This window comes from Daktulosphaira vitifoliae, unplaced genomic scaffold (genome assembly GCF_025091365.1).
Source record: "Daktulosphaira vitifoliae isolate Bord-2020 unplaced genomic scaffold, ASM2509136v1 Scaffold_2, whole genome shotgun sequence".
Taxonomy (NCBI): Eukaryota; Metazoa; Arthropoda; class Insecta; order Hemiptera; family Phylloxeridae; genus Daktulosphaira; species Daktulosphaira vitifoliae.
Window position 1 is genome coordinate 3,956,811 of NW_026099573.1, and position 12,183 is coordinate 3,968,993.

The 12,183-nt window shown below is 26.5% G+C and overlaps 1 protein-coding gene across 1 annotated transcript in view; it reads right to left on the reverse strand.

The window, feature by feature from the left end:
* Window positions 1-9,688: 9,688 nt before the first annotated feature.
* LOC126897319 (radial spoke head 1 homolog) overlaps window positions 9,689-12,183 on the reverse strand; it is a 19,061-nt gene continuing 16,566 nt past the window's right edge. The window contains exon 3 of the mRNA XM_050670835.1: window positions 9,689-9,948. Coding sequence (XP_050526792.1) covers window positions 9,689-9,948 — 260 coding nt within the window. The remainder of the gene's footprint in view (window positions 9,949-12,183) is intronic.

Below are 12,183 nucleotides of genomic sequence, written 5' to 3' on the forward strand. Positions count from 1 at the left end.
ACACAAAAAAAAAAAAAAAAAAATAAAAAAAAAAATAAACACATCATGATAAAATTAATACCTTCTCAGCTTCGCATCGAAGCTAAAATTGTTTGATTTGTTTATTTTTAAAAAAGTTATGACAGTTTTAAATAAAAAAAATTGAAAATGTCAAATATTAGAGACTTTTTATTTAGTAATATTTTTGGAGATTTCCCCCATTTACGGGAAATGTTTTCAATTTTAGAAGGTAATGTCTTCGACTAGATACGATTTGTGATCTTTTGACGTATCGTTGAAAGAAATCGGTTCGGTGAGAGCTGAGAAAAAGTGGTAACAGATAAAAATAAAAATAATTTCAAAATATTCATCTTATAATGAATAAGGTTTAACGAAATGCGTTAGACATTATTGAATAATAAGTATTTTATTTTTTATTTTTTTTTTGTATTAATAATACATAAATTAAAAGCCTGTATTTAATTAGAGATTATTCCTTGTTGTTGAATATAAAATACCCAGCATAGGGGGGTCGCGGCACAGTGGTGACGTGGCATAGTTGCATCAAGTATTATGATATCTGACAGTGATTAAAATCACTATAAAAAAAAACGCTTCGATGCAAATCTTTAGATAGTTGTTTTTTTCACACAAAAATAACATTCGGTAGCCAATTTCACGCTGAAGACAAAATAAAGTACGAAATTTTGTTTTACCGTAATAAAGTATATTATAAAAGCTTTAATTTAATATGTATATAAAAGTGTCAGACTTTCCGGAACACTTTCAAAAGTTAAGTTGAAAAAGTTATACTTTCTACATGCATTTTTTAGATTTAAACCCCCCTTGTATATAGGGAAGTAATCCAAGTTAAAAAAACAGTATGTCGAATGAAAGATGTTATAATTACTACTTCTCATGAAAAAATTGTATTGATACATACATTTTTCAAAAAGTTATAGCATAATAAATTTAAAAATGGAAAATACAAAATCGAAAATTTTCACACAAAAATAGCATTTGGTAGCCATTTTCACCGTGAAGATAAAATAAAGTCCGAAAATTTTTTTTTCCATAATAAAGTACATTACATTACCTTTAATTTAATATATATATAAAAGTGTCAGACGTTCCGGAACATTTTCAAAAGTTAAGTTGAAAAAATTAATTATTTGTAAAAAAGTTGTCATTTTAAATCCCCCTCTGTGAGCAGTTAAAGGGTCAGATATAAAAATATACCAAATGATATGTTCATTTTTAAAAAAGTTATAGCAGTTTTTAGTAAAAAATTTTGAAAATTAGCGATTTTTAAATTTGTAATTTTTTTGGAGGTATCCCCCATTTACGGGGAACGAGGGATTTTTTTTCAATTTTTGAGGGTAATGTGTTCGACTAGATACGATTTGTGATGTTTTGACGTATCGTTGAAAGAAATCGGTTCGGTNCTTATGAATAAATACACTAAACAAAAGGAACTTTCATCAGAAAAAAAATATACTTTTCTAAATAAACTTTTCGTGATGTTTTCAAATGTGCAATTAAACTTTTTCTATTACTTCTAAGTTTTAATATTATTACTTATTATTAAAAAATAAGTATTTACATATAAAAAAAAATAATTAAGAACAAAAAAAATTGTATTAAATTAATACTGATTTTGATTTTTAATATGTTAAAGGTAATCATTTTGAACCTATTTTTTATTGTCTTTTAAAGTGAAAGTTTTAATGAAAAATACCTTCTCAGCTTCGCATCGAAGCTAAAAAATGAATTTATTACCATAACTTATAGTTCAACTTGCAAGTTTGAAATTGACATTATTAAATGGAAAAAAATGAAATTTTTAAGATTAATATGCAATTAGGAAATTTTATAATTTCTATTTACAGTACATTTGTCAGAAAAATTCGATTTTTTTGCATTTTTATCGTAATAGATAACTGAAATAGAAAGAATAGTAATCATTTCCTAATAACTTTTGGTGTTTAAAAAGATTTACTCAATTGAGCGTATTATAAAATATAATTATAATTGTAAAAATCCATCGTTAAATTCAGGTGAAACTAAAAATCATTTTTATTTTAAATTTATGATTTATATAACAACATATTACAAAAAAATTTGGCATATTATAGACTGGTAGTAGCACACAAAAATAGAGTTAAAAAAACAACCCAGCACAGTGGGGTGGCGGTACAGTGGGGTCGTGGCATAGTTGGTATAGATGATATCTGACAGTGATTAAAATCACTATCATAAAAAACGTTTCGATGCAAATCTGTTGATAGTGTTTCATTAAAAAAAAAAAATTTGTAAAAAAAGCATATTTATGAATACGGTATTTGCGTNAAAATAGTGTTTTTTTAACTACGGCAACTGTTTACATGCAGAAGATAAAGTGTCGGGACAAATTTTTTTTTTTCATTTTATAGTACATAAAATAAGCTTTAATTTGATATATGTTTAAAGGACGCAGTATTTCCGGAACATTTTCAAAAATTAAGTGGAAAAAGTTACTATTTTAAATCCCCCCAGTAAGCGAATATGTGTTAGATTTTCAAAAAAAATTATATCAAGTGAAAGGGAAATATCTAAGGTTTTAGTATAAAAAAAAATTATGTTGAATTGTTGATTTTTCAAAAAGTTATGGAAGTTTTAAGAAAAAAAAGTGAAAAAGATTTTAAAATTAGCGATTTTTAAATTTGTAAATTTTTTGGATATTTCCCCTATTTGCGGGGAAAGAAGGAAAATTTTCAAATTTTTAAGGGTAATGTCTTCAACTAGATACGATTTGTGATCTATTGACGTATTTTTGAAAGAAATCCGTCGCGTGAGAGCTGAGAAATGTGGCAACAGTCATAAAAAAAACACATCATAGTAAAACTAATACCTTCTCCGCTTCGCATCAAAGCTAAAATTAATAAATTATAAAGTAAAATTATTTACTTTTGTTGTTGAATACTTTTATCATATCATATCTAATTCGACAATAAATACGNTAGTTGAATACTTTTATCATATCAAATTTAATTCGACAATAAATAATTTAAGAATATTAAAAATTAATGATTTTAATTGTTTGTATGGAAAAAGCTGGTTAAGCTACTTTTTATTTGAATAAGGAATATTTTTTTGATTTTTAAGAGTAATAACTTAAACTAATCATTAACTTAAATATCATAAACTTAAATGAATCATTTGACGTATCGTTGAAAAAAGTAGGTCTAGTGAGGGTTGGCAAAATAAATCGTAGCCACAAAAAGAACCACATAGTAAAATAATATTAACGTGAATATAAATTTCTTCTCACGAGGGGAGACTATAGTGATAAGATCCTTTATATTTATTGAAATTATTGAATCTAAATGAGATAAATATCAAATGATTTGAAAATTCTATTCTAACTCAAAAAAAAATGCAAAATATTAAAAGCTACAGACGGATTTGAACCTTGTACCCTAAGGGTGTAAGATAGAGGTGTTACTCATTCGGCAACTGTTCGTTGCTTTTGTTGCATTATAAAATTGGCTATTTAAGATAACTCAAATTTAAAAATTACTTTTTCGACTTTAAAAAAGTAAAAAATTTTAATAAGTTTAATTTCATATGTCTTATGAACTTTATTCTATGTCAATTAAATTATATAATATTCATGAAAGTCAGTTTATTCCCCTAATAAGATATCTTAAAATAAAATAAAATACAAAACCCAGAATTTTAATAAAAAATAGCATATTTTTGAATACGGTAGCCATTTGCACATAGAAGATAGGTCGTCGGGACAAATTTTTTTTTTCATTTTATAGTACATAAAATAGCTTTAATTTGATATATGTTTAAAGGACGCAGTATTTCCGGAACATTTTCAAAAATTAAGATGAAAAAGTTAGTTTTTGTAAAAAAGTTGCAATTTTAAATCCCCCCCCCATGAGCAGGTTAAGTGTTAAATTTTCAAAAAAATGATATAAAATGAAAGGGAAATATCTAAGGTTTTAGTTTAAAAAAAAATTATGTTGATTTGTGATTTTTGAAAAAGTTATGGAAGTTTTAAGAAAAAAAAGTTAAAAAAATGACAAAGTTTACCGATTTTTAAATTTATAATTTTTTTGGATATTTCCCCCATTTGCGGGGAACGAAGGAAAATTTTCAAATTTTTAAGGGTAATTTCTTCAACTAGATACAATTTGTGATCTTTTGATGTATTGTTAAAAGAAATCGGTCCAGTGAGAGCTGAGAAAAAGTAGTGACAGTCACAAAAAAAAAAAAATAAAATAAAATAAACATATTATGGTAAAATTAATACCTTCTCAGCTTCGTATCGAAGCTAAAATCATTATAGTAGAGCCAATACATTGTCAGCTTATCGAAGCTAAATTTAATAAATTACAAAGAAAAATTATGTATTTTTGTAGTTGAAACCTATTATCATAACAAACCTAATTCGACAATAAATACTTTAAGAACATAAGAAAATTATAACACAAGAATAGCATATATTTTAATGCAGTAGCCATTTTCACCGTGAAAACAATCTATAGTTTGAATTTTTTTTTGTTCATAGTAAAGTATATTTTATAAGCTTTAATTTAGGATATACAGAGTGGCATAGCACTCACTGACAACTTAAATAACTTTTGATCCAGTTAATATTTTTAGCTGATTTTTTTTTTAATAATTGTTATACGTTACGTCTATAGCTATGTCTCAATAATTAATTTTTTTACATTTTATTAAAAATATTAATTATTTTTAAATTTTAAATAAAATTTTGTAACGTGACAAAATGTGAATTTTATGATATAGATAGATTTACTGTTTTGCTTTGCTAATGGGCTCGCTTACGTTATATCCGGCCGTGTAATCAGAAAACTGTACTGTTGCTGTCAAGGTGAACGCTATACACACAATATTCTTTATCAGTTTAATAATCGTTCCCTATATGACACATACACTGGCCACCACTGTCACTACCTGTATAATTTTAATATTGTTCATATTTTTATCTGTTATATATTTTGTAAATTGTTAAGCCGATACCCTCTCCCAAACGTGATCGTCGTCGTCGTTGTGTCTCGCCCGGTGTGTAAGAAAAATTTGTAGTCTCTTCCTTTTGAACCACCGTCGTGGTATTTTGGCTGTGCGTACAGCCAACATTATTTGTTTTTTTTTCGTGTGTGTCGTTCATTATAATAATGTATTGATTCAACAAGGCGTCGGCCATTTCCGGGGCCGAGATCTCCATCTTAGGATGAGTCCCATCCGGGACTGGGTATCGTATATTGTTTTTATTTTATTTAATATATTGTTTTGAGCCTTTTTATGTTATAAATTTATTTTTTTTATCAGCTGTATACAGGGTGATTTTTTTATCATAACCCACTCAATTACATGCAGAATAATAATAATTTAGACATTTTTTTTTTTCATTATCTTTAGTTACACATTATTCTTGAATTTTTAACTACAATTGATAATAACAATGCTGTGTACCTGCTAATATCGATGTTATAAAAATCCAATTAGCTACTTGTATTTACAATCCCATGTGTATTATACATGTATATTAACTCAACATTTTGAAACTTTAAATGTTTATATCTAATAAGCTAATAAAGTTATATTAAAAATTAAAATGCCATTTACTATTAAATTAAAAACTCAAACATTTTATTAAATTAAAAATATGTGTTACCATTTAAAAAAACAAAGTTTACCCCCCTCCAAGGCATAAGGGATGAACTTAAAAAGTATTACATAGTTAAAAATTCAAGAATAATGTGTAACTAAAGATAATGAAAAAAAAAAATGTCTAAATTATTATTATTCTGCAAGTAATTGAGTGGGTTATGATAAAAAAATCATCCTGTATAAATTTAGCTATAATTAATAAATATAAGGTTATTGGTTAGTGGTGTGTCATGTATATTTAATACATATATATATTATTCCCGCAGTGCCCAAGTACGGTCCGGCCGGCCGGCCAGATTACAGAAATTATACGCCGCGCCCGGAGTACACGGACTTGTTCCGATGCGGAAGACACTTCATGTGTAATATTTAAAAGTTGTAGATTAAATTTTCTTAATCAACAAAAAATCTTTTTATTGCGTGAATATCTTCAATATTCACGTGTATCTTACTTTTTTTCCCCATTTTAATAATTCTCTCTAGTTTTAAGGTAACGGTCTTCGACATACTAAAGTATGTCCACCACTGGTGACATCAAATATACATATTTTTTTTATTTACAAGGTATCAGCGTATTATAGTCTACCACAACACTTTATATTTTAGTATATGTATATATAATTTTTTTTAATCCACTTTGTTTCATCAAAGTGCATAGTATAGATTTTCTTATTATTTTTTATTTTCTTAAATCCACTTATGGTCCGGGTGTTGTTCTTTTTATGATCAAGACTCTCGCCTAAGTGGTTGGCGACCCGATTTCCTTTTGCAAGGGAGCCATGAGGGTGGCGACTCCATAATCCGTTGCGTGGCCCAAGTTAAACCTCTCAATTTAAAAAAAAAAAAGATAGCTATTTTGTAGAGTAGAATTTAAAAAAAAATTTGTAAAAAAATATCTTATTAATATTCAATAGTAAATATTCTGTAGCATTTTAAAGTTTGTGAAAATTTGAATTTTCATGTATTATTTTACGGTATTAAACATTGAAATACGTATTAAGAAAAGGACAGGAGAAAACACAATCTTTTCATGATTACTATAATTTGGAGGTGTGTAACATTTTCCATAAAAATGACATACTTTTGAATAATTGCCTTATCAAATTTCTTATCATGGTATTAATGCCATTGTAATGTTTAATACCGTAAAATAATTCATGAAAATTCAAATGTTCACAAACTTTAAAATGCTACAGTATATTTACTACTGAATATTATTAAGATATTTTTTTACTAAAATTTTTCTTAAATTCTACTCTACAAAATAGCTATCTCAGTTTTTTTTTTTACATTTTATTTAAAATTTAAAAATAATTAATATTTTTAATAAAATGCAAAAAAACTAATTATTGAGATATAGCTTTAGACCTAACGTATAACTATTATTAAAAAAAAAAATCAACTAAAATTATTAACTGGATCAAATGTTATTTAAGTTGTCAGTGAGTACTGGGCCACCCTGTATATAAGTGTCAGTAATTCCGGAACATTTTCAAAAATTAAGTTAAAAAGAGTTCTACTTTTTATATGCATTTTTAAGTTTTGAAACCCTCCTGTATAAAGGGAATTTGTCCGACTTAAAAAAGAAGTATGTCGAATGAAAGAGGTATATAAATAGTATTGATCCATACATTTTTCAAAAAGTTATAGAAATATAAAAAATAAGTTACATAATTTTTTGTAAAAAAATTATGTTGAATTGTTCATTTTTGAAAAAGTTATAGTAGTTTTAAGAAATAACTGATTTATAAAATTGTAAATTTTTTGGGTTTTCCCTCATATACGGCAAACGTCTTCAACTAGATACGATTTGTGATTTTTGACGTAATGTTGAAAAATAAGTACTGACAAAAAAAAAAAAATACTGCATAGTAAAATTAATACCTTTTCGATTTGAAATCGAAGTTAAAATTCTGAAAAGTAATAAAAATTCAAACATTGAGTGCCAATATTATAAAATTGGTCCGCACGTGTTATTAAAATTATTTAAAGAAATATTGATAACATTTTCGGCGACATATCGAGCCACACCTCACGCCACACCATCATCTGTAAATATTTTAAGAATATAATCACTAGGGGCAGCACTAGTCGACAAAAAAAAATCTCAAAAAGTGGTCTATAACATATCTTAAAAGAATGCATTTTACTCACGCTGTATTACATTTAGAGTTTCAACACCTATTACAAAATTGAAAAGGACAATATTTTAAAGACAATTTCATATCCAATTTTTTCCAAAACTGTTTCATGTTTCTTTCTGTACCACTAATTATAGCTCAGCATCATATTTTCCTCGAGTCCTATTGTTAGCTAATAAAATTCTAAACATTGTTGATTTTTTCTATATGTCTCGTGATCTCTTCAAATTGAATAGTAATAATGCATTATCTAATTGTGTATTGTAATTTGTTTATATCTAATTGTTTATTATTAATCTGATAGTATTTAGTTAAAATTGTATTTTTTCATTTAATTAATGTTAAAATAAGAAATTATTGTATTTATTCTATCGCATTATGTTAAAGGGTTTTTTTTTACCCGTTTATAATTTAAATAAAAATAAAAAAATATCCATTTTGGGAATAACCTAATATTAATCTTGATAATTGAATTTGAAAATGTACGTTTATATTAAACTTCAATCAATTATAACTCTTTACTAAAACAATATATCCAAAAACGAATATGAGATCACCTCCAAAATATTGTTCTCTTTTGTTTTTATAATGGGTGTTATAGCTCTAAGTGCAGTACTTAGTGTGTAAAATAAATTTCAAGAAGACTTGTTTTTTCGCTTTAAAATTGGCTGTATAACGTTCTATTAAGACCAATTGAAAAAATTATTTAAAGACGAATACTACGGGCAACGCACAAAAAAACATCTACAACTCGAGCTCAATTTTACATTACAACACGAGAATGTAACTATAAGTGTCTACTCAACAAGAGAACAAACGTTATTTCACAAGCTTTGTAACGCAAATAGAAAGTTAACGATAGATATACATACTTGTTATAAAGTATAAACGATAACCTTGTCAAAACTCTAGGTACCATTCAAATATATATATCTGAATAGCGGAATAAACTGAGGTCACAACATAGGTATTAATACAAGAAAAGGATAATTCATTATCATACGTGAAATTATAATATCTTTGAGTAGTTAATTAATTAATTATTGATAACAACTAATTGGCTAAAATTAATTGTCTGATTATTAAATATAATGATATTTGAATTTTAATATAAAAATATTTGGTTTTTTAATATTTTATAACATGTTAAATTTTTCAGTTATACTAATTTTAAAACAAAAAATCTTTATAACAAATTATTTAGTTATGAATAATTATTATAAATAAAAAAAAGAAAGTCGTTTCTTTAATATGTGTTATTAGAACGCAGATATTAATTATTACTAAAAAAAAAGTAACACGAAGTTTGTAATTTTACTTATACTATTTATACGAAAAGCATACAACTTTTGTATAAAATACAACTTAATTTTATATAATTTGTTTATTTTTAAACATTCCATAATAGAGGATAACTAATGTTTAATATACTCTGGGCATAAATGTTTACAAAAAATTTCTTTGTGCTTAATTTTAGAAAAACAAGCCTGTAGCATTAGTTAACATTAACATTATATTAGTATTGACAAATATGAATCGACGACTAAATAATCAGAAGAAATTTTTAGCATTGAGTTGACAGCCTATTTTAGACATTTACATTTCTACCTATGTAGTTAAATATATTTCAAACATTACTTGTGTATGAATAAATTATAGAATATAAGATAATTATTGATAGTAATTTTTAGTATAATGGTTAAAATAATTAAATAAGTCAAAACATCATAGTTCTATCTGTGTATTATGTTCATATTAACTGAAAATTAAATATATCTATAGTAAAATTTTTACTTATTTTATGAAGATTCTTGTTACAGCCGTTAAAAAATAGTAATACAAAAATTGATGCACATTAATACAATTTTGTCCCTTAAAAATTATATATTTACTAGTTCATTTTCGTTCCATGTTCCGTGAAATATGTAACCAGAATTTTGAAATTTGCAAGGAAAAAAAATTTTAAATCCTTTGATTCTTTTATTTTCATGCCACATTCCTGTTAAAATATTTTTTGACTTAGAATATTTGTAAGTACCTAGACCATGTTTCTTATTCGATTTCCATAAACCTTCAAATACGTCACCATTTTTATATGTATATTTTCCTCGGCCATACTTTTCATTATTTATCCATTCTCCTTAAAATAGAAAGTCTTATTTATATAATTATACAAAATAAATAGCACCAAGAAAATTTCCCACAAAATTTTCATACAAATTGAGAGGTTTTTTACGTTTTTTCCAAAAAATGACATGTACGAAATACATGTCAAAACGAAATAAATAGGCATTAGGTGAGCAAACTTTGATAGAATTTTGTTCTTTTATATATATTATTTAATATTGTCCTAAGTTACTCTTTTATTGAAATTATTATAAATATTAATGCTATATCTTAATATTAATTCATTTACAAGTATACTTATATTCATAATATTGTCATGAATTTTCTTTTCCTTGATAAACTACTCGATTACTCGTAAACAAATACAATATTAAAGACAATTTTACTTTTTTTATTTAATACATTTCTTGATTTATCAGTTATAAATTCGTTTTAAACTTTTAAAAAACTGCTTATTAAATTTCTGCTTACATAGTAATTATTTTTTATTAGGCATTTGATTTCTCTTAAAATAATGTTTAATAAAAAAAGGTATTTTTAGTTTTTTTTGGCAGTCGGGTATTTCTGGAAGTTATTCTCATTTTTATACCTTGGCAGAAGAAAGAGTACGTTTGGAAAATGATTATTGATAAAAATAACCATACCCTAGTTTCACCTCCAGCCACAGCTACAAAAAATGTTACCAAATTTTAAAACACTAAACAAGTTTGACACGGCACCGCCTTTTGCTCTAGGCTGGCGCTCGCCCGTGTCTCTCTCGATATCAGCCGTCCAGCTATTAATATGACAATCGGTTGTCATCGGTTGTCTCCCTGCCCTTGACACTGAGATAAGGCCGCCGCCGAATATGGATTATATATTAGAGTGACCCTTAGCTACATGAGAGTTTTTTTTTTTTTTTAATATTTGTTAGTGCCACCCCCTAGAATTATTCGAATACATGAAAAAATAAATTGCACAAAATTTGGAGACGATTGGTTAACTCTAAGACGTGCCCCAAGAGGGTTAAAAATAACCCCCCAAGGGTGATTTTTTAGTTTTTTATGTCTATCTCAAAAACTTCAGCTTTTGCGAAAAAGTTTATTCGATCTTTTTTGTAGGTATACAATTTTTCTATAAAAAGTATATATACAAAAATTTTCGAAAAGTTCTTATTTAGCCCTAAAAAAATAAAAACGTATATGTTTTATTCTTACCGTTAAAACTGTTAATTTATAAATCGTTCATTATAAAAACATAAAAAAAATTCATTTAACCGTTGTTTTAAATTGAATTTTCTATACATTTTTAATTCGACATTTTTTCTATTATTTACTATTCAAAACCTACAATTTTTTTTAATTTTTATTAAAAAAAATACATCAAAGTAAAATTAATACCGTCTCAGTTTCAACGTGATCGTTCGTAATGTCATCATCAAAACGCATGTTAAAACCGTAAGTGGTGAAAGTGGTGATGTAAATGTTCAAGAAGCTGATGATTGGAAAATAAAATTGTTACAAATGATAAAAAGCAAAAATCCCAAAGACATTTTCAATGCAGACGAAACAGGCTTATTTTACAGGTGTACCCCAGACAAAACACTAGCTTTTAAAGGTGCAGTGGTGGCAAACAAAGTAAAGAACGCGTAACACTGTTAGTCGGAGCTAACATAGACGGGTCAGAAAAATTGCCATTGTTGATGATAGGAAAATCATCAAATCCTAGGTGCTTTAAAAATGTAAAATCGAAACCAGTTGAATATCAAGCGAATAAAAAAGCTTGGATGACAGGCGAAATTTTTAAAAATTGGCTACTGAAAATCGATAAAATATTTTGTAAACAAAACAGAAAAGTGATGTTGTTTATTGACAATTGCACTGCGCATAACTACATGTACATTCCTACAATGGGTAATCTCGAAGTTTTGTTTTTTCCTCCCAATATGACATCTGTGGTTCAGCCAATGGACCAAGGAATTATTAAAAATTTCAAGCACCATTACCGTACTCTACTAGTACTGAACTTGCTACAGGATGGTGGTAAAATTGATATTTTACAAGCAAATCGAATGTCCAAAAATGCTTGGGAACAAGTAACATCAGAAACCATTGCAAACTGTTTCCGTAAAGCTGGTTTTTTAAGCGGAAATTCAGAAAATGTCGGCAATGAAGAAATTCAACAAACGATTACAATAAATGTATGGGACGATGTGAGGCAAGGTGTAAATATTAATTTTGATGACTACATCAACATGGATGACGACTTA